General features: G+C 41.2%; 2 protein-coding genes across 2 annotated transcripts in view; one reads left to right on the forward strand and one right to left on the reverse strand.

The window, feature by feature from the left end:
- The window catches only part of gabrb1 (gamma-aminobutyric acid type A receptor subunit beta1), a 264,736-nt gene extending 250,429 nt beyond the window's left edge, over nt 1-14,307 (reverse strand). The window contains exons 1-3 of the mRNA XM_055636706.1: nt 13,610-14,307; nt 13,408-13,499; nt 13,108-13,175 (exon numbers count right to left, since the gene is read on the reverse strand). Of these exons, the coding sequence (XP_055492681.1) occupies nt 13,108-13,175; nt 13,408-13,499; nt 13,610-13,689 (240 nt within the window). The 5' untranslated portion in view covers nt 13,690-14,307. The remainder of the gene's footprint in view (nt 1-13,107; nt 13,176-13,407; nt 13,500-13,609) is intronic.
- Nucleotides 14,308-15,388: 1,081 nt separating this feature from the next.
- The window catches only part of LOC129697957 (gamma-aminobutyric acid receptor subunit alpha-6-like), a 36,524-nt gene continuing 32,341 nt past the window's right edge, over nt 15,389-19,571 (forward strand). The window contains exons 1-7 of the mRNA XM_055636719.1: nt 15,389-15,791; nt 15,981-16,099; nt 17,010-17,077; nt 17,573-17,793; nt 17,915-17,997; nt 18,856-18,999; nt 19,166-19,318. Of these exons, the coding sequence (XP_055492694.1) occupies nt 15,712-15,791; nt 15,981-16,099; nt 17,010-17,077; nt 17,573-17,793; nt 17,915-17,997; nt 18,856-18,999; nt 19,166-19,318 (868 nt within the window). The 5' untranslated portion in view covers nt 15,389-15,711. The remainder of the gene's footprint in view (nt 15,792-15,980; nt 16,100-17,009; nt 17,078-17,572; nt 17,794-17,914; nt 17,998-18,855; nt 19,000-19,165; nt 19,319-19,571) is intronic.

Raw genomic sequence — 19,571 nt, forward strand, 5'->3', positions numbered from 1 at the left:
GTCTCCATTTATCGACTTATTACATGTATAGGGTGCAACATAACTTTGAAAATAAATGGTTTCAGGACCTGGTGAGGGGTGTGTAAAGATACGAAGTAGGTATATCCCTTTTATCTTATTTTACTTTCTTATATCTTCTGTTCTCTATTTTTCTCTTTCTTTCTCTTTGGCTTTCTTTTTAACTCTTTTTCGTGTTTTACGTTTCTAAGGGTCTCTCTTGATCACTCTTTCACGCACTTACTATCCTATCTAACTCTTTACTTTCCTTCTTTTTAAAGTTTAAAACAAGAAGTGGTACAGGAAATGTATTAGGTTATTTTTGGCATATACAACTGTAATGTACACTACTTCTAATAAATAAAATATTAAAAAAAAAAAATACAGTCATGATGTTTCGATTCAACCCTCGGGTTCTTTACTTGTTTACGAGATATTAGGCACACTGCAATTTCTAAGAGTGATATGAATCTCTGAATTTGAGATGAATCTCCACAGTAAGACCATTAATTTATTTTGACACACATTGACAACACATGCTATTTTGAATGGCACTGGCTGAAGCACCTCACATCCAAGGGGCTCAGTGGTCTGGATGCAAAAATGAAAACTTTATGTTCTGCCAGTCTCCTATTCGTTGCCTAGCAAACAGCAACACAATTGCTCATGAATATAGTGCACAACAGAAAGGGCAAGGATATTTGATGGGAGCCTTGTTTCCCTTAGCTAAGGATAAAATATCTTGTATGTAATACCCTGCCTCAGAGACATTTTAAAGGAAACACTATAACTTTTTAGGAAAACATGGCATTAACATGAATGAACTGAAAAGAAAAGATTTATGCCAAAGAACCATTCACAAATAAGTGAAATATAAATATTTTGCATATAACAGATATGGGGTAAAAGTCCATCAAGGTTATTGATCTCTGACCGTCAAAGATAATTTACTGGCTGTTTCAAGATGGTAGCTGATATCAAAGGCTTACATCTCCATGACAACACTTTTATCTGACTGTGCCATCGGGAATAAGGTAGAGAAGCCTGCGAACCGTTACCCCCAAGTTCAAGAACTGCTTCTTCCCATCTACTATCAGGCTCTCGAACCACCGTGCACAGCCCTTGAATAAATGAATGAATACGTTTATTGGCCAAGTATTTACATACAAGGAATTTTACTTGGTGCTCCGCCCGCAAGTGACAACATGACATACAGTGACAGCTAGGAATGACACATAAAACATTAAACATTAATAATAAAACATTATCAATTAAACACGTGAATTAAACAAAATACCAGAGCAAAAAGAGGCTACAGATTTTTGGTTATTGAGTAGAGCTACTACTCAGCACCAAACTACTATGGACTTTCTATAAGTTGCACAATGTACTTTGGCTTGCATTATCGCGGTCTAGCTACTTAGCACAATTGATATTTTATTATATTATCGTTTATTGGTCATTTATTGTTGGATTGTATTAATGTGCCTGTAAAAGCTGCAACAAGAAATAATGTAATTATTCTGTTCCCTGTTCTTATGACAATTAAACATCCTTGACTCTTGCATACTGAGCCCCCTGCTCTACACCATCTACACACATGACTACACCCCCGCCCACCACAGCAACACCATTGTCAAATTTGCGGATGACACTACGGTGGTGGGACTCATCTCCGGGGGGGACAAGTATGCCTACCGGGATGAGGCGGAGCAGCTGACAGTGTGGTGTGGAGAAAATAACCTGCTCCTCAACACCTTAAAGACAAAGGAAATAATAATAGACTTCAGGAAGAATAAAACGGACATGGTACCATTAATTATCAGAGGGGACTGTGTGGAGAGGGTGGCGGATTTCCGCTTCCTGGGAATCCATATTGAGGAGGACCTGACGTGGAGCGTGAACACCTCTGCGTTGCTGAAAAAGGTCCAGCAGAGACTGCACTTCCTGAGGGTGCTCAGGAAGAATAACATCAATCAGAGACTGCTGCTGTCCTTTTATCGGTGCTCCATTGAGAGCATCCTAACATACTGTGTATGCATGTGGTACACCAGCTGCACAGCGGCTCAGAGGAAAGCGCTCCAGAGGGCCATTGACAACGCCCAGAGGATTGTCTGCTGCCCTCTCCTTACCTTGGAGGACTTACACAGTTCCCGCTGCATCAAAAAATCCCAGAGTATTATAAAGGACATTTCCCACCCTGGACACTCCCTGTTTGAACTGTTGCCGTCAGGCAGACGGTACAGATTTACAAGGACAAGGACAAACAGACTTAAAAACAGTTTTTACCCCACTGCTATAAAGGCACTAAATGTAGCCGCCAAGGAACGCAGGGGCGATACATACTAAGGGACTGTGGTACACTGTGAAATCGACAGAAGGATGTAGGGTTGGGTGTTTATGCGTGCTATTTCATGATATTTATTTTAGTTGTTCATCTTTTTTTAATATTTTACCTTGTATGTATCGTTAGCTTTTAGAAATGTTTGAATGGTGCACTGACTGGCTGACATTTTTTAATTTTGTTGTACATGGTTCATGTTACAATGACAATAAAGAAACTATTCTATTCTATTTTACATTTAGAGCAAAACTGAGAATCCAGGTGCTAGGAAGTTGAATTCTTGTTAAGGAGATGGTTAAAAATCTTTTGGTATTATTGGACATTTTTCCTATCAACTTTAATCCCACAACAAGTACCGCTAACAAGTCATTCATCTGTTTGTTGCTTGTAGAACCTTGCTTTGTACAATTTAGCCGGCTCATTGCCTTCCATATTTAACTCTCACTGGACTTTATTAATGTATATTTAAAACAATTTGAAATATATTATTTGGTGTGCTATAACACAAAATATGAATAAAAATCTTTTTGTTCTTTTAACGTCCTTATTAAAAACAAAATCAAAGGAAGCATATCAAAAATATGTCACATCTACAGAAGGCCCTCAGTACTATAGAGACCACAGGCAAAATCCAAGAAAATTGCATGTTTTTCAAACAGAGGCAATGAAAGAGAAATCACATCCCCGAACAATGATAAATCATCAAAGCAAGCAAACTGTTTAAATATCAATTCACACTCCATCCGATAATAGTAGTATAAATCAGCAAGTTTGCGTCAAAATTATGCACTGTACTCTACCATCGATATTCGTCAAACTTGGTGTGTTTTTAGAACTCATGACAGAAACTCAGACCTACTTTGTCTAAGCTTGATTCAAATATTAATTATTTGTTTTAACTCTTTCCTCTCGAAGATATTTCTCCATCGCTAATTTGCCTTTATGTATAATATAAATTCTTAACATGGAGCTGCAGATGCTGGTTTACCATGAAAAGGCACAAAATGCTGAAGTAACTTGACGGGTCAGGAGAACATGGATAGGTGATGTTTCAGGTTGAGACTCGTCTTCAGCTTTATTGTAGGGGTTGGAGGAATTAAAGCTATAAGAGTGGAAGGGCAGGACATAGCATGGCAGGTCATAGGTGAACACAGGCGAGGGAAATTTTTGATAGGCAGATGGCTGGACAAAGGCTAGAGATGAACTCACACAAGGTGAGAGATAAAGGGATTAAAGAATAAAGAATTAAAGAATTATGAAACTAGAGGATAGACAAGTTGTTTAGGAATACAGGTGGTGGGGGAGGGAAGAGAAAGATAGACGCAAGGTCTGTCAGGCCTCAGAGGAGGGGATGGGGAGGGGGGTAAAGGGTTGGGGTTTATGGGAGAGAAAGGGGTGACTGTAGGATAATTCAATGTGTAAGAAGGACTGCAGATGCTGGTTTACAGCGAAGCCAGTCTGATGAGGTTCTCAACCCGAAACAAGATCTATTCCTTTTCTCCAGAGACGCTGAGTTATTCCAACATTTTGTGTCTATCTTTGGAGAATTCAATGTTCTCCAACTCAATCTATGAAGCACATAGTTTAATAAATTGAGCGATCCATTGAACGATTTTGTTGTAGTACATCTTGTCTATCCTGTCTTGTTGTAAACTGATGTTTGGAAAAGTAATGATGACAAAACAAGATGTTAAAACTGAATTGTTGTCTGTTTACAAACATCATGCAGTGATAACAGCAAATTCAAGAGCTTGAATCAGTATGAAGGATATAAGAAGACAAATTGATTAACGTTTGAATAAACACTAGGAAATATGAAGCTACTGATTAAATGCCAAATTTGAGCAAGTTCATTATGGATGCATGCAAATATAGATTTTAAGTCTGAACACCCACTTTCGGAATTAGTAGAACAAAATGTTTGCACAATGTAAGAATCTTACTTACAGATTTTCCTCAATTTACTAAAATAGATGTATTCCTGGAAGATGTTACATGCAGCAAGATTTTCTATAACCATAAACCGTTACCCCAATGTTTTGATAATATTTTCGCAAAAATATTGCACATGGAGCATTAGTAAAACAGGAAATTTCAAACTGTCAAATATAAGCACTTTATATTTAAGAAATGAGATGCTCATAAGAGCAGCACAGTGTCACAGCGGTAGAGTTGCCACCTTCCAGCGCCAGAGACCCGGGTTCGATCCTGACTACGGGGGCCATCTGTATGGAATTTGTATGTTCTCCCCGTGACCACGTGGGTTTTCTCTGGGTGCTCCGGTTTCCTCTCACACTCCAAAGACATACAGATTTGTAGGTTAATTAGCTTTGGTAAAAAAAATTGTAAATTGTTCCGAGTGTGTAGGATAATGCTTGTGTATGGAGTGATCAAGAGTCAAGAGTGTTTTATTGTCATATGTCCCAGATAGGACAATGAAATTCGTGCTTGCTGCAGCTCACCAGAATATGTAAACATTGTACATAGTATATAATGGGAGAGAAAAACAAAGAAGAAAAAAGTTCAGTATACATACACATACACGCCCATACTCAATAAATAAACAAATATAGTGCAATAATAATAATAGTCTGTTGTAGTTCAGAGCTTATTTGTTGTTGTGTTTAATAGCCTGATGGCTGTAGGGAAGTAGCTATTCCTGAACCTGGACGTTACAGTTTTCAGGCTCCTGTACCTTCTTCCCAATGGCCATGGTGAAATGAGTGTGTGGCTATGATGGTGTGGGTCTTTGATGATGTTGGCTGCCTTTTTGAGGCAGTGACTTCGATAGATCCCTTCGATGGTGGTGGGGAGATCAGAGCCGGTGATGGACTGGGCAGTGTTCACAACTTTTTGCAGTCTTTTCTGCTCCTGGACGTTAAAGTTGCTGAACCAGGCCATGATGCAACCAGTCAGTGTGCTCTCCATTGTGCACCTGTAGAAGTTCAAGATAATCCTCGTTGACAAACCGAATCTCCGTAATCTTCTCAGGAAGTAGAGGCGTTGCTGTGCCTTCTTTATAATTGCATCAGTGTGCTGGGTCCAGGAAAAATCTTTGGAAATATGCACGCCCCGGAATTTGAAGTTTTTGAACCTCTCCACCATTGATATAAACAGGATTGTGGGGCCTCATCCTTCCTCTTCCATAGTCCACAATCAGTTCCTTGGTTTTACTGATGTTGAGAGCCAGGTTGTTGTGCTGGCACCATTTGGTCAATCTCACTTCTATACTCTGACTCATCGCCATCTGTGATTCGTCCAACAACAGTGGTGTCTTCGGCGAACTTGATGATGGAGTTCACACTATGTCTGGCTACACAGCCATGAGTATAGAGTGAGTAAAGCACGGGGCTGAGCATGCAGCCTTGAAGTGCTCCCGTACTTATTGTTACTAAGGATGAAGTATGATCAATGCGGACTTGTTGGGCCAAAGGGCCTGTTTCCATGTTGTATCTCTAAAGTAAAGTCTGAGCTTAGTGATCAACAGTACACAAATTCTACAAACTCTTTCAAGATTCACCAACTTGGGGAAGAACCATTTTCTGTTATTTGAAATGTTCAAAGCTGCCTTTTCTAACATGCAAATTTTAGATTTGCGCTATGTAATCTTTTGAAATAATCATTACCTTCCAACAAAGAAATGTAAAAATTTAAACCAATGAGTTCCACTCAAAAGATGGAACTGCAAAGTGTAAAGCATGAAATTTGGCATGTTTTAGTTGAAGTTTTGTTTAGATTGAGTGTGCAAAGGTGCCAATATGAGAAAGGAATTTGCTCTTCCTCTCAAATGTATTGCTAATTTCACCCTCTGTCATAGAGTCATAGTCATACAGTGTGGAAACACTTTGGTCCAACTTGCCCACACCCACCAACATGCCCCATCTACACTAGTCCCACCTGCCTGCATTCAGCCCATATCCCTCTGAACTTATCCTATTCATGTGTCTGTCTAAATGTTCTTTCAACATTGTGATAGTACCTGCCTCAACTACCTCCTGCAGGACCTCATTCCATACACCCACCAACTTTTGTGTAAAAAAGTTACCCTTCAGATTCCTTTTAAATCATTCCCCCCTCACCTTAAACTTATGTCCTCTAGTTCTTGAATCCTCTACTCTGAGCAAAAGACTTTGTGCATTTACCCTATCTATTCCTCTCATGATTTTGTACATCTCTATAAGATCACCCATCCTCCTCCTGTGCTCCAAGGAATAAAATCCTAACCTGCTCAACCTCTCCCTCGAGTCTTGGCAAAATTCTCGTAAATGTTCTTTGCACCCTTTCCAGCTTGACATCGTTCCTTTATCATGGTGATCAGAACTGAACACAATACTCTATATGTGGCCTCACCAATGACTTGCATACAGTGCATTCAGAAAGTATTCAGACCCCTTCACTGTCTCCACATTTTGTTGTGTTACAGCCATATTTTAAAGTAGATTCATTTTTTTGTCATCAATCTACACACATTACTCCAAAATGAAGAAGCAAAAACAGGTGTTTAGAAATATTTGCAAAGTAATTAAAAATAAATAACTGAAATATCACATTTACATAAGTATTCAGACCCTTTGCTTTGCGTTTTGGTGCATCCTGTTTCCATTGATTATCCTTGAGATGTTTCTACAACTTAATGGAAGTCTATCAATTAAATTGATTGGGTATGATTTGGAAAGGCACACACCTGTCTATATAATGTCCCACATGTCAGAGTAAAAACCAAGCCATGAAGACGAAGGAATTGTCTGTAAACCTCCGAGACAGGATTATGTTGAGACAGATCTGGGGACGGATATTTAAGAAATGTGCGAGAGAGAAAACAGGGAATTCTAGACCAGTTAGCTTGACATCGGTGGTGGGGAAGATGCTGGTCAATCATAAAAGATGAAATAGCCGCACATTTGGATAGCAGTAACAGGATCGGTCAGAGTCAGCATGGATTTACGACGAGGATATCATGCTTGAATCTTCTGGAATTCTTTGAGGATATAACTAGGAAAATGGACAAGGGGGAGCCAGTGGATGTAGTGTACCTGGAGTTTCAGAAAGCATTTGATAAGGTCCCCCATAGGAGATTAGTGGGCAAAATTAGGGCACATGGTATTGGGGGTAGAGTGCTGACATGTATAGAAAATTGGTTGGCAGACAGGAAAGAAAGTGTAGGGATTAACGGGTCCCTTTCAGAATGGCAGGCTGTGACTAGTGGGGTACCGCAAGGCTCGGTGCTGGGACCGCAGCTATTTACAATATACGTCAATGATTTAGATGAAAGGGATTCAAAGTAACGTTAGCAGATTTGCAGATGACACAAAGCTGGGTGGCAGTGTGAACTGTGAGAAGGATGCTTTGAGAATGCACGGTGACGGACAGGTTAGGTGAGTGGGCAGATGCATGGCTGATGCAGTTTAATGTGGATAAATGTGAGGTTATCCACTTTAGTAGTAAAACCAGGAAGGCAGATTATTATCTAAATTGTGTCAAGTTCGGAAAAGGGGAAATACAACGGGATCTGGGGGTCCTTGTTCATCAGTCAATTAAAGTAAGCATGCAGGTACAGCAGGCACTGAAGAAAGCGAATGGCATGTTGGCCTTCATAACAAGAGGGGTTGAGTATAGGAGCAAAGGGGTCCTTCTGCTGTTGTACAGGGCCCTAGTGAGACCACACCTGGAGTATTGTGTGCAGTTTTGGTCCTCTAATTTGAGGAAGGACATTCTTGCTATTGAGGGAGTGGAGCTAGGTTCACAAGGTTAATTCCTGGGATGGCGGGACTGTCATATGCTGAGAGAATGGAGCGGCTGGGCTTGTATTCTCTGGAATTTAGAAGGATGAGAGGGGATCTTATTGAAACATATATAATTATTAAGGGCTTGGACACACTAGAGGCAGGAAACATGTTCCCGATGGTGGGGGAGTCCAGAACCAGGGGCCACAGTTTAAGAATAATGGATAAGCCATTTAGAACGGAGATGAGGAAACACATTTTCACTTAGAGTTGTGAGTCTGTAGAATTCTCTGCCTCAGGGCGGTGGAGGCTTGTCTCTGGATACTTGCAAGGGAGAGCTTGAGAGGCTCTTAAAGATAGCGGAGTCAGTGGATATGGGAAGAAGGCAGGAATGGGGTACTGATAGTGGATGATCAGCCATGATCACATTGAATGGCGGTGCTGGCTCGAAGAGCCGAATGGCCTTCCCCTGCACCTATTGTCTATAGTCTAAAACAAATTCTGCAGCATTGCAGGTCCCGAAGAGCGCAGTGGCGTCCGTCATTCTTAAATAGAAGAAGTTTGGAACCACCAGGACTCTTCATAGAGCTGGCTGCCCGGCCAAACTGAGCAAGCGGGGGTGAAAGGCCTTGGTCAGGGAGGTAACCAAGAATCCCATGGTCACTCTGACAAAGCTCCAGAGTTCATCTGTGGAGATGGGAGAACCTTCCAGAAGGACAACTATATCTGCAGCCACCTTTCAGGCTTTTATGGTAGAGTGGCCAGACAGAAGCCACTCCTCAGTAAAAGGCACATGACGGCCCACTTGGAGTTTGCCAAAAGGCATGAGAAACAAGATTCTCTGGTCTGATGAAACCAAGATCGAACTTTTTGGCCTGAAAACCAAGCGTCACGTCTGGAGGAAACCAGGCACCGCTCATCATCTGGCCAATACCATACCTATGGTGAAGCATGGTGGTGGCAGCATCAAGCTGTGGGGATGCTTTTCAGCAGCAGGAATTGGGAGACTAGTCAGGATCGAGGGAAAGATGAATGGAGCAAAGTACAGAGAGATTCTTGATGAAAACCTGCTCCAGAGCGTTCTGGACCTCAGATTGGGGCGGAGGTTCACCTTCCAACAGGACAACGACCCTAAGCACACAGCCAAAACAATGCAGGATGTCCTTGAGTGACCCAACCAGAGACCGATCTTGAACCCGATCGAACATCTCTTGAGGGACCTGAAAATAGTTGTGCATTGACGCTCCCCATCCAACCTGACAGAGCTTGAGAGGATCTGCAGATTAGAATGGGAGTAATTACCCAAATATAGGTGTGCCAAGCTTGTAACGTCATACCCAAGAAGACCTGAGGCAGTAATTGCTGCCAAAGGTGCCTCAACAAAGTACTGAGTAAAGGGTCTGAATACTTATGTAAATGTGATATTTCATTTATTTCTTTTTAATTACTTTGCAAAAATTTCTAAACACCTGTTTTCGCTTTTTTATTATGGGATATTGTGTGTAAATTCATGATTAAAAAAAAGAATTTAATCCAGTTTAGAATAAGACTGTAAGATAACAAAATGTGGAAAAAGTTAAGGGGTCTGAATGCACTGTAACTGTTAATGACCTTCCCACTTTTATACTCAATACTCTGGCTGATGACTGACTCTACCTGTTATGCCACTTTCAAGGATTTATGTACCTGCACTCCCAGATCCCTCTACCTTCAACACTCCCCAGAGCCCTACCGTTCACTGTGTATGTCCTGCCTTGTTAGTCTTCCCAAAATGCAAAACCCCACATTTCTCTGTATTAAATTCCATCAACCATTCCTTGGCCCAACTGATCAAGATCATGCTGCAGTTTTTGACAATCATCTTCACTATCTACAATACCATTCACTTTAGTGTCATCTGCAAACTTGCTAATTATGCCTTGAACGTTCTCATGATTAAATTGAGAAAGATAGGGAACTCTAACTGAATAAGTGTTTTTGAAGTACTTTTTTTCTTTATGTATTTCTTTTTTCTGGCTTCTCGAAAATATTTTCTGTGTTGCGTATATGATTTATAATGCAATTCTGGTTTTCTGTGTTTCTGCCCTTAAAACAAAGTGCTGGAGGAACAGCTGGTTAGGCAGCACCTGTCGAGGGAAATGGACAAGACACCATTTTCAGGTCACGACCTATCTTCAGTTTCAGGGCATGTTTGGGAGGGTCTGAAGATGGGACCCCACTCAAAATATTGTCTGTCCACAGATGCTGCCTTAGGCATCAAGTTCCTTAGCTCTTTTTGCTTCACAATTTTATGGTTTCTTAACCTATTTTCACAATTTAATCTACTTTTTAAGCAGCACAACAGCTCAAAGTGGCAAAGTTGACCAAGCAAGAATTTGCAGGATAGGATGTAGGTTCCTAAAATGAGATAATTGAAAACAATCACAGACTTAAAATAACGTCCATGGGAGCATAAATGACACAATGTGATTATTTCTACCTGTTATTATGAGCCTTGAGTCCTAATGTCATTCAATTTATGTTATGAAATAAATAATTATCCTCAACTTAGGATACTTTGGTTACATTGGATCGTATCAATATAGTAGTCTAACATGATGGTTTAGAATACATGGTAAGAAAAAACTATTAATACACGATGTATTCAGAAAACGCTGTAGGATCCGAGTTCGTAGCTCCCTGAAAGTGAGAACACAAAGAGATGGAGTGGTAAAGAAGGTGCATGATGTGCCTGCCTTCATCGGTCTGGGCATTGAGTACAAGAATCAGGTTGCAACTTTATAGGAGTTGGGTTTGGCTATATTTGGAGTATTGTATGCAGTTCACGTCACCTCATCACAGGGAGGGTATGAAAGGTTTGGAGAGGGTACAGAAGACTTTACCAGAATACTGCCTGGATTAGAGGGTATAACTACAAGGATATTCATCGTCCATAAAATACAAGGAAAATTGAAGTAGCCAATGATATGTTTGTTACCTCATTTGCCTCTGGTTATGACTGTAGCATTTCTAACTTATTTTCATAAAATCATAGATTCATACAGAACAGAAACAGACCCTTTTGACGCAACGTGTCCATGCACCAGCCTCTCCATGCTAATCCCACATTAGGCCTGCATTCCTCTATGCCTTTCCTATACCTGCCCAAATGCTTTTTAAACACTGAAATTGTATATGCCTGTGTCTCTGAACTTCTTTTTCATTATTCTAATCTTTAACTTACTTACCTTACAGATGTTCCATCCACAATATCTCCTCTCCGTGTTGTGATGAAAGAGCATGCGTTCTCCTACGCCAATTCATCCTAGATCTGAGAGGTATATCCCACCCGCCTCATACCATTCTATTACTCCCACACCCTATACCCCCCACCCCACCCCAGCCTCTTCTGTTTCTCTTCAAGAAATCTCCAGATTTTTTAATTCAATCACTGTTCATCAATTCTATTTTACTTGACCAGCTTGTGTCCAAGCAGAACTCTGGACCACAAGTTGTCTCTCAATAAGTATCCCATAGTTATAGGAGGAAGAATTGGTTAGAGAGTGGATTGCATGCTCTGCATGGTAAAAACGTACTGCCGTTTTGCTTGGTGAGAAATTCCAAGCAAAGTCAAGCCCCAGGCCAATGTAGAACAGGCTGCCAAGGACATGAGGGCGAATATGGGACCCTTCCCCCGAGCCTCTGGACAGTCCTTCCACCCAACCCCCTACCAACCAGTGATTCCCGCACATTAACAGTATCCTACACACACTGGGGACAAATTACACTTACACCAAGCCAATTAACCCGCAAACCGAAACCGAAGGTCCTGGAGAAAACCCACACAGGTCACAGGTTACAGATAGCACCCATAGACGGGATCAAACCCGGGTCTCTGGCGCTGCAAGCTCTGTAAGGCACTCTACTGCTATGCCACCGGGGCCAGGTAACGTTTTCTACCACAGGCTCACGGCACGGATCAGAGGGCCATAATCGATCTGAACAAAGGATCAGTGAAAGGAGCACCAGTGAATAATTTTCCATAATGCTGACCATTGGAACCTAAGGCTAGAGATGCTGTGTGCAAGGCTTTAGTGGCAGAGTGTAGACTCTTTAATGGCCAGTTCAGTGTAGATCCCTGCCCCTAGGTTTACAGTGAGTGAACAGAAAAGGTGATAGTTTGTGCCCAAAAGTCCCAAATTCTGCTGACAGTGGAAGAGAGGTGCACCACATGGCGTCATTTGATGCGTGCTGAGATGCATGGTCAATGTAAGCCTTGTTCAGGTGAATCAAGCACAGAAGTACCTGGGCCAACTTTATGAGATGGACTAACAAGAGCAGGACCTATGCAGTGAATGATAGGGCTCTGGGGAGTCATCTCAAAGTTACCCATACCAGAATCTACCTTAAAACACTTGAAGACATGTCATGAATACTTAAACGTGCACAAGTGAGTCCAATTTCTCGGCCAACATATTGTCAATGTAGACTTTCATTTTGGAGACAGGAGATTATCAGTGTACATCAGATCCACTTTGTAATTGTGATGCACGATATTCCAGGGATTTGCCAACGTGTGTTATCTGTAACAGCGCTGCTTGCTCTTGTGCGTAATTGGATATAGGACCTTGATTTATCCCTAACATTGAAACCCCAATCATAATAAACGTGTTATGAGGACGATTTGTCAAACAACATTGATACGTAGTAAATCATTACAATCAGCAGATGGCGGTATTATACATTGGAAATGAAACGCTTTTTCACAATTATTCTCAATTTAAGTAGGTTTAGGCGGGGAAGTAACACCTACTCAAGAGTAACATTTATCGATACGGCTGTTGGTTCCGTTGTAGTACAAACTCATGTGATCACCCACCACCTCCTCCCCCCTCCCCCCTCCGAAAAAAACGAAGTCACCAGTAAACTGGCACTTATACTGCCAACATCGAGTTATTCTGCAAACGATACAGGATTACGCATATAGAACAGACATGTAGCATTAAGCAAGCCCGCAGATGTAGTGTTCATTCGCACAGACCGGTATTTAAAGAGTGCACTCACCATATTGACTTCAGAGACCATGTCTATGCTGGCAATGTCTATGCTCATACCAACGTCCACAGGGAGACCTTGAGGTAAACAACACATTACTGGTTGTGATATTGCAACCCACTTTTTTGTTTTAAACCACAATGTTGTACATCGTCACGGGCAGCAGATCATGCACCGCTGCAGTTATTCTTTATTATGGATATGCAGTCAGCCTTGTTTAGTTTGGCTACTGACTGGAGGAAACAATATCAGAGCACACACACACACACACACATATACATGGGACTACACCAAGAGGAGATGATTTACCTCCGAAATCTGGTCTTAATCGAATGTCATATCCTTTCAGCAAGTTATCCACGGTTTCTTTCACATATGACATGTTGCTGGACTCATTTACTCTGAGGGAAAAATGTGAATTTCATTCAGGATCGTATCAAATGTGAATCAGAGAGAGAGAGAAATAAAATACACAATGGCAAAGAATGAATCGTAAGAGATTGGAGCTCACCTCTGGGCATAGCAGACCATGGCCACCAGCACGGGCAACGACAGAATCCCGAAGCATCCTCTGTCTTGGACTCTCCACATTCCTAACTTTGAATATAGAAGGGGTTTAGAGCGAGGATTCAAGGAATGCAACTTAGTCCAAGGCTGTACAATAATTCCGAGGCGCAACGCATGCGCGTAGCTTGCACAACATCAAATAGACTGTTTGCTGTGGAAATAACTTCCCTTGCAAAAATAGTCAAACGATCAGATCCTTAAAGGTATTTCTCTCTCTCTCTCTCTCTCCCTCTCTCTCCCTCTCCCTCTCCCTCTCCCTCTCCCTCTCTCAAATGATTACAGGGTTGCTATTATGCTAATTGATCACACGGTCTCAGCTCACTGTAACTGTTAGCTACAGCGGGATCGGCAACGTGGCTCGGATTTGCATTAAGGTGATGTGCATGGATCAGAAGGTGGAATGACATTTCTAAACAGTGCCTTGGCTGCATATAATGAACCCTTTCCCGAAGTCAGCCTACTACCCGATGGCAACGTGCAGAATATTAAAGCGTCACTTGTAAAGCGTTTCAAACTCTGGCCTGATGCTCAGCTCCCAAATTCGCTGTCATGTTTTAATCCCAAATGGATTACATCCCAATATTACGGGGATGTTCTTCATTCTGAAGAAATGTAACGCAATTCAAGCAGTTAGGATTTTATGGAGCTCACGGTAACAACGACGGCGAGGCGTCAGAACACATCTGGAGAGTTCAGAGAGGGGAGGGAGGGAGGGAGAGGGGAGAGGGGGGGGGGGAGGGGGGGGGGGGGGGGGGGGGGGCATTAATGTCCTCTTTGAAACTGCAGTCTAAGCTCAATTTGAAACCTTAACGCGAAGAAAAGGAAGCCAGCTGTATTTTTGCACATCTTCATTCAAAATATATTTTATGATTAATGATAACGGTAAGACTTCTGCTTTACCGTGTTCCATTTTGGTAAATGCATCTAGTCATTTTTAATCGTCATTACAGGAAAAAAAAAGTGTTAGATAATCAGTGCAATTGCATATCGTATGCCATCACGCGATATCTGAATTAATGACACACGAGGAATTAAGGAATGAATCAGAATTAATGAAACGGACGACAATTGCTTATTGACGTTAGGGTGTTCTTTGCAATCCAAACTGCTCCCCGTTAGTTTCTAGCGCCGATGATTTAGGGGAAATAGTTCGTTGTGAAGTAATTGGAGATTTCATTAAGAAAATCTGGCTTCTGGTTCTCCAAGCCTCAACGTGAATCGATTCAACCAAATAATTGTTTCCTAATGTTTTAGTGGTGCATCTAAGCCCGGGTCCTAGCTGATGTCCGTGGATAAAGAGTTTAGTTTCCTTTCCCCTTGTCCTGTTATCTTTCCTTCAGCTCCCACCCTGGAATGAATGAATCTGTTCCTCCCTGTTCCTCCCACGAATCCCTGTTCCCCGGGAGCATGTCTCCTCGACAACCAGGAATGCAATAGAGTCGAGGCGAGAGTGCTAGGGGCGGAATAGACCGTGGGGTGGGGGGAATACGGGGCAAAATCTGTCCACGAATTGGTCTGCAAAATCATTGCCCGCTACCCGTGGCATAACACGGCAACGTCTCCATTTTTTTACGTATACACCTCAGATCAGTAATGTTTCCTCCATAATTATCGGTAGATCTAATCGGCATTATTTCTCTCTCTCTCTCTCTCTCTCTCTCTCTCTCTCTCTCTCTCCCCCCCCCCCCCCCCCCCCCCCCCCTCCCCCCTCTCCCCCTGCCCTCTACTCACCGCCACCTCCATCCCCTGACATGCAGCAGGTAGTAGAAGTGGTGGCGCGGAATAGTTTGTGCTGAGACCGCTGTCACATTTAAGATGCATTTGATTCATCGCGGCATAGCTGCCAAAAAGGCAAAGACCTGGGCAAGTGGATGGTGCTGATACGAGAGCAAGTGTCCTTCAGTGCCGGCTGGCAGGCGGGACGGGGGACACTCTATAATCACGAGTGTGTGTGTGCGTGTGTGTCTTTTCACGGCTGCGATCTCTCGCCAGGACAAGGCAATTGGCGACGGGAACTGGGAGAAACATAAAGAATGGCATGCAAAGATGGTTTCTGCCAAGCAGACTGTGATCAAGATGTTCTCTAGATACTCCACTCTGTTGTACTTTATCTGTGTGACAACGTGGTAAGTAATGGAAGGAAACTGATCCTTTCACCTTATTTCACGTTGTTATTTTTCTCTCCCCGATGTACTTGCTTTTACTGTCTTTGTAGGGCGCTACGGTCCGAAAGATCAATATGAGGTGTAGGGAAACCACTTGCTAGACCTTGAAATTGTGCGGCTCATGTCGGGTTTTGTCTATTCTCTGTGCAGGATAGGACAGACCGCTGGAGAGATCAAAAAGGATGAGAAATTGTATCCAGAAAATTTTACTCGGATCCTGGACAGTCTCTTGGATGGTTATGACAACAGACTGCGCCCTGGATTTGGTGGTAGGGTACATTTATTGTCGACTTCAGTAGTTCACCGGTGACTGACCTTGCATGTTTGGATTGAATGGTGGCAATATTGTAACATCGCGTCTCGCCAATTATTATAAACCGGAGACCGTTAAACTGCACCCGGTGGGAGTGGGAGTGGGGTTTTGGGTTGTACAAGTCTGTTGAAGTAGATAAAATAGAAAAGCAAGATTTAGTGGGAAACATGAACTAAACGCAAAGTGCTGGGCGAACTCAGCGGGTCAGGAAGCAGCTGACGAGGAGATGGGCAGGCGACGTTTCTTTGGACTGAGTCTGAAGAAGGGTCCCGGCCAGAAACGTCGTCAATGCATTCCCTTCCCAGACGCTGCCTAACCCACTGGGATCTTCCAGCATTTTGTGTTTTGCTCAAGATTTCAGCATCTGCAATTTCTTGTGTCTCCATTGGTGGGAAGCATGATGGATTCTTTTCGTGACAGAGATGGATGAGAATCAAGAACCGAGCAATTTTAATATAATTGTGAAGTGTATTTGCTCTTTAAAAAAACCCAGATTGATTTATATCAACGTTTGAACAAGAGGGGATTTGATACCCTGTACATTTCCGTGGTTTTGTGAAGATCTCGAACCTTGCTTTTGTTAAATCTGTGAAAGCGTGCCACAAGTTGAAGTGATGCACATTTGTTGCACCGTTCAAGGTGTGCTCGTCATGTGAGTCTCTAAAATCCAGAAGCTGCTCACTTGCTGGCGACTATTATTAGAACTGGGGGGGAAACCCCAGATGTATCTAAAGCAGCCGCTTTTCCTCCCGGCGTTCCTCTTGGTACATGCACTGGTTTGTGACCAAGTGTAGGTATATAAGCCACTATATTAAAAAGTCACCTCCTTCAATGTCTTATTAAGGAATGTATTTCCTGCCCTCCAGGAGCTGTTACAGAAGTCAAAACAGATATCTACGTTACAAGCTTTGGGCCCGTGTCTGATGTTGAGATGGTAGGAATTCTAGTTGTTTACTTGAATGTTAAAGGTGGACGTTCCGCTAATTTTATATTTTTTGCAGTAATCTATTTAATCTTGTGTTTCCTGATTGTTTATTAAAGTATTTACAGTAAACAAGGCGGTGGAAGTACAGTGTGTTACATTCATAGACTTGCATGCTTCAACTAAATTGGAATTAGGGTATTAGCGACAACGATGTATATTCATCTTAAAATACACCATTCGGTTTCCTCGAATGAAAAATATCAATAACTGGGTTTGTTCTTAGTGCGATTTTCAGCGATCTGCTGTATAATACAAAGTCCCACTTTAAAATAAGATGAACATCGCATAAAGTTTCGCACAACAAAAATGAACGGACATAATTGTTGCCTCGTTGCAACCTGAATGGGTATTCCAAACAGAGACGTCACACTTTGCACAGAACAGTATTTACACGGTGATTTATTGTACTAGCCGGTTTGTGCTTCTTCACAATTTTCTTTCAAGGAGTATACAATGGATGTATTTTTCCGCCAAACGTGGGTCGACAACAGGCTGAAGTATGACGGCCCCACTAAAATACTTCGTCTCAATAACTTGATGGTCACCAAAGTCTGGACGCCAGATACCTTCTTTCGGAACGGGAAGAAATCAATTTCCCACAACATGACAGCTCCAAACAAACTGTTCCGTATCATGCAGAATGGCACGATTCTATACACTATGAGGTATGTTTGTCATTGGCTTCACGCCACGAATCCTTACGCCTATTGCTGATTCGATGAAGATGCTCATTTTACTTTAAAATGTATCTGAAATTAATTAACTTTGACGATTTTTATATTTCAGGCTCACTATAAATGCAGAGTGCCCTATGAAGCTGGTTGATTTCCCCATGGATGGTCATGCTTGTCCGCTTAAATTTGGAAGCTGTGAGTGACCAGATTTTGTTTTTTTGGTATAATTTCACAAGGATATTTTTACTAGTAGAGATGCATAGAACATAGAAAGGTACACCACAGGAACAGCCCACAATGTCTGTGCCAAACATGTTGCCAAAACTAAATCTTATCTACCTATCCATGACCCATATCATTCAATTCCTTATACCTGTTCCTTATGCAGTCTCTTGAATGCCACTATGGTATCTGCCATCTGACATGTTTACTGAAACCTACCATGGGAAGGTTGTGCATATTTTGATCATGGAAAGGCATTATTTTCATTAACCTTTGTGGAATATAAATGAGTGTTTGTTACATGTGTAAAGTGTCATTCATTTATTTTTAATAACACAATACTACCCTTTTTACAATATTATTGTATGATCCAAATGTTCTTAAATTAATACAATGCACAAAAAGCAGATAGTTCTACAATATGCAAATGAATATGAGTGGGTTAACATATGTCAATGCATTTTCAATAATCTGGATTGCTTATATAATCATTATTATTCATATTATTGCTGCATAGGTGTTTTACCATACTGAAATAATTACAATACCAAAATAGTTTTATATTGTATCACATGAATTGAAATAAATGTCAATTATTTTAGCAGCTGTTTATAAAATGTTAATGTACCATGTGTTATTGTATTGTGAAATTCATAGCAGTTAAATTAGTAATGATTTAATGTTACAAATAATTCATGAACAATTAAAATGATAAGTTGTTCAGGAAATTTGTAATCAAATGTGGTAATTTCTGATAGAACAATTTAGCCAAATGCATTACTAACCCAGAATAACATATTAACAAAAAAAAAAAAAAATCATTCATTGTAGATGCTTATCCTAGGAGTGAGATGATATACACTTGGACAAAAGGACCTGACGAATCGGTGGAGGTACCTAAAGAGTCATCTAGCCTGGTTCAATATGATCTTGTGGGGCAAACAGTTTCTAGTGGAATTATCAAATCCATTACAGGTAAAGGCACATAGACTTTGAACACCCAATTACCCTTGGAAATATATTTGCGTTCAATATTGCATAAGGATTGCAAGATTATTATGATTCTTTTATTCGTGTCAGTCAATGCAAAAATTAATTAAGATAAACCAGAAAATATTTTTTAAATATTTATCTGTTGTAGGAGAATACGTGGTGATGGCAGTCTACTTTCACTTGAGAAGAAAAATGGGTTATTTTATGATCCAGACATACATACCCTGCATTATGACGGTCATTCTCTCTCAAGTGTCTTTTTGGATTAATAAGGAATCAGTTCCAGCACGAACAGTGTTTGGTATGTACTTATGAAACCTAAAACAATGTCATTTATTTTCTCTCTTTTTTCCTTCAATATTTTATTATTTTTCAATGCTTTTCCCTGTTACTACTTCCCTCCATTTAGTCACACGGATCATATTTGCTCTCGGTTTAGAATTCTTCCCCCACTCTGGTTTTAAGGAAGTTTTGGGAAGTCGATGGGTTACAAAGTTAACAAATAGGAGAAAAATCATAAACATTTCATGAGATTAACTGGATTGCAATGCTGC

The sequence above is a fragment of the Leucoraja erinacea genome, chromosome 1 (assembly GCF_028641065.1).
Source record: "Leucoraja erinacea ecotype New England chromosome 1, Leri_hhj_1, whole genome shotgun sequence".
Lineage (NCBI taxonomy): Eukaryota > Metazoa > Chordata > Chondrichthyes > Rajiformes > Rajidae > Leucoraja > Leucoraja erinaceus.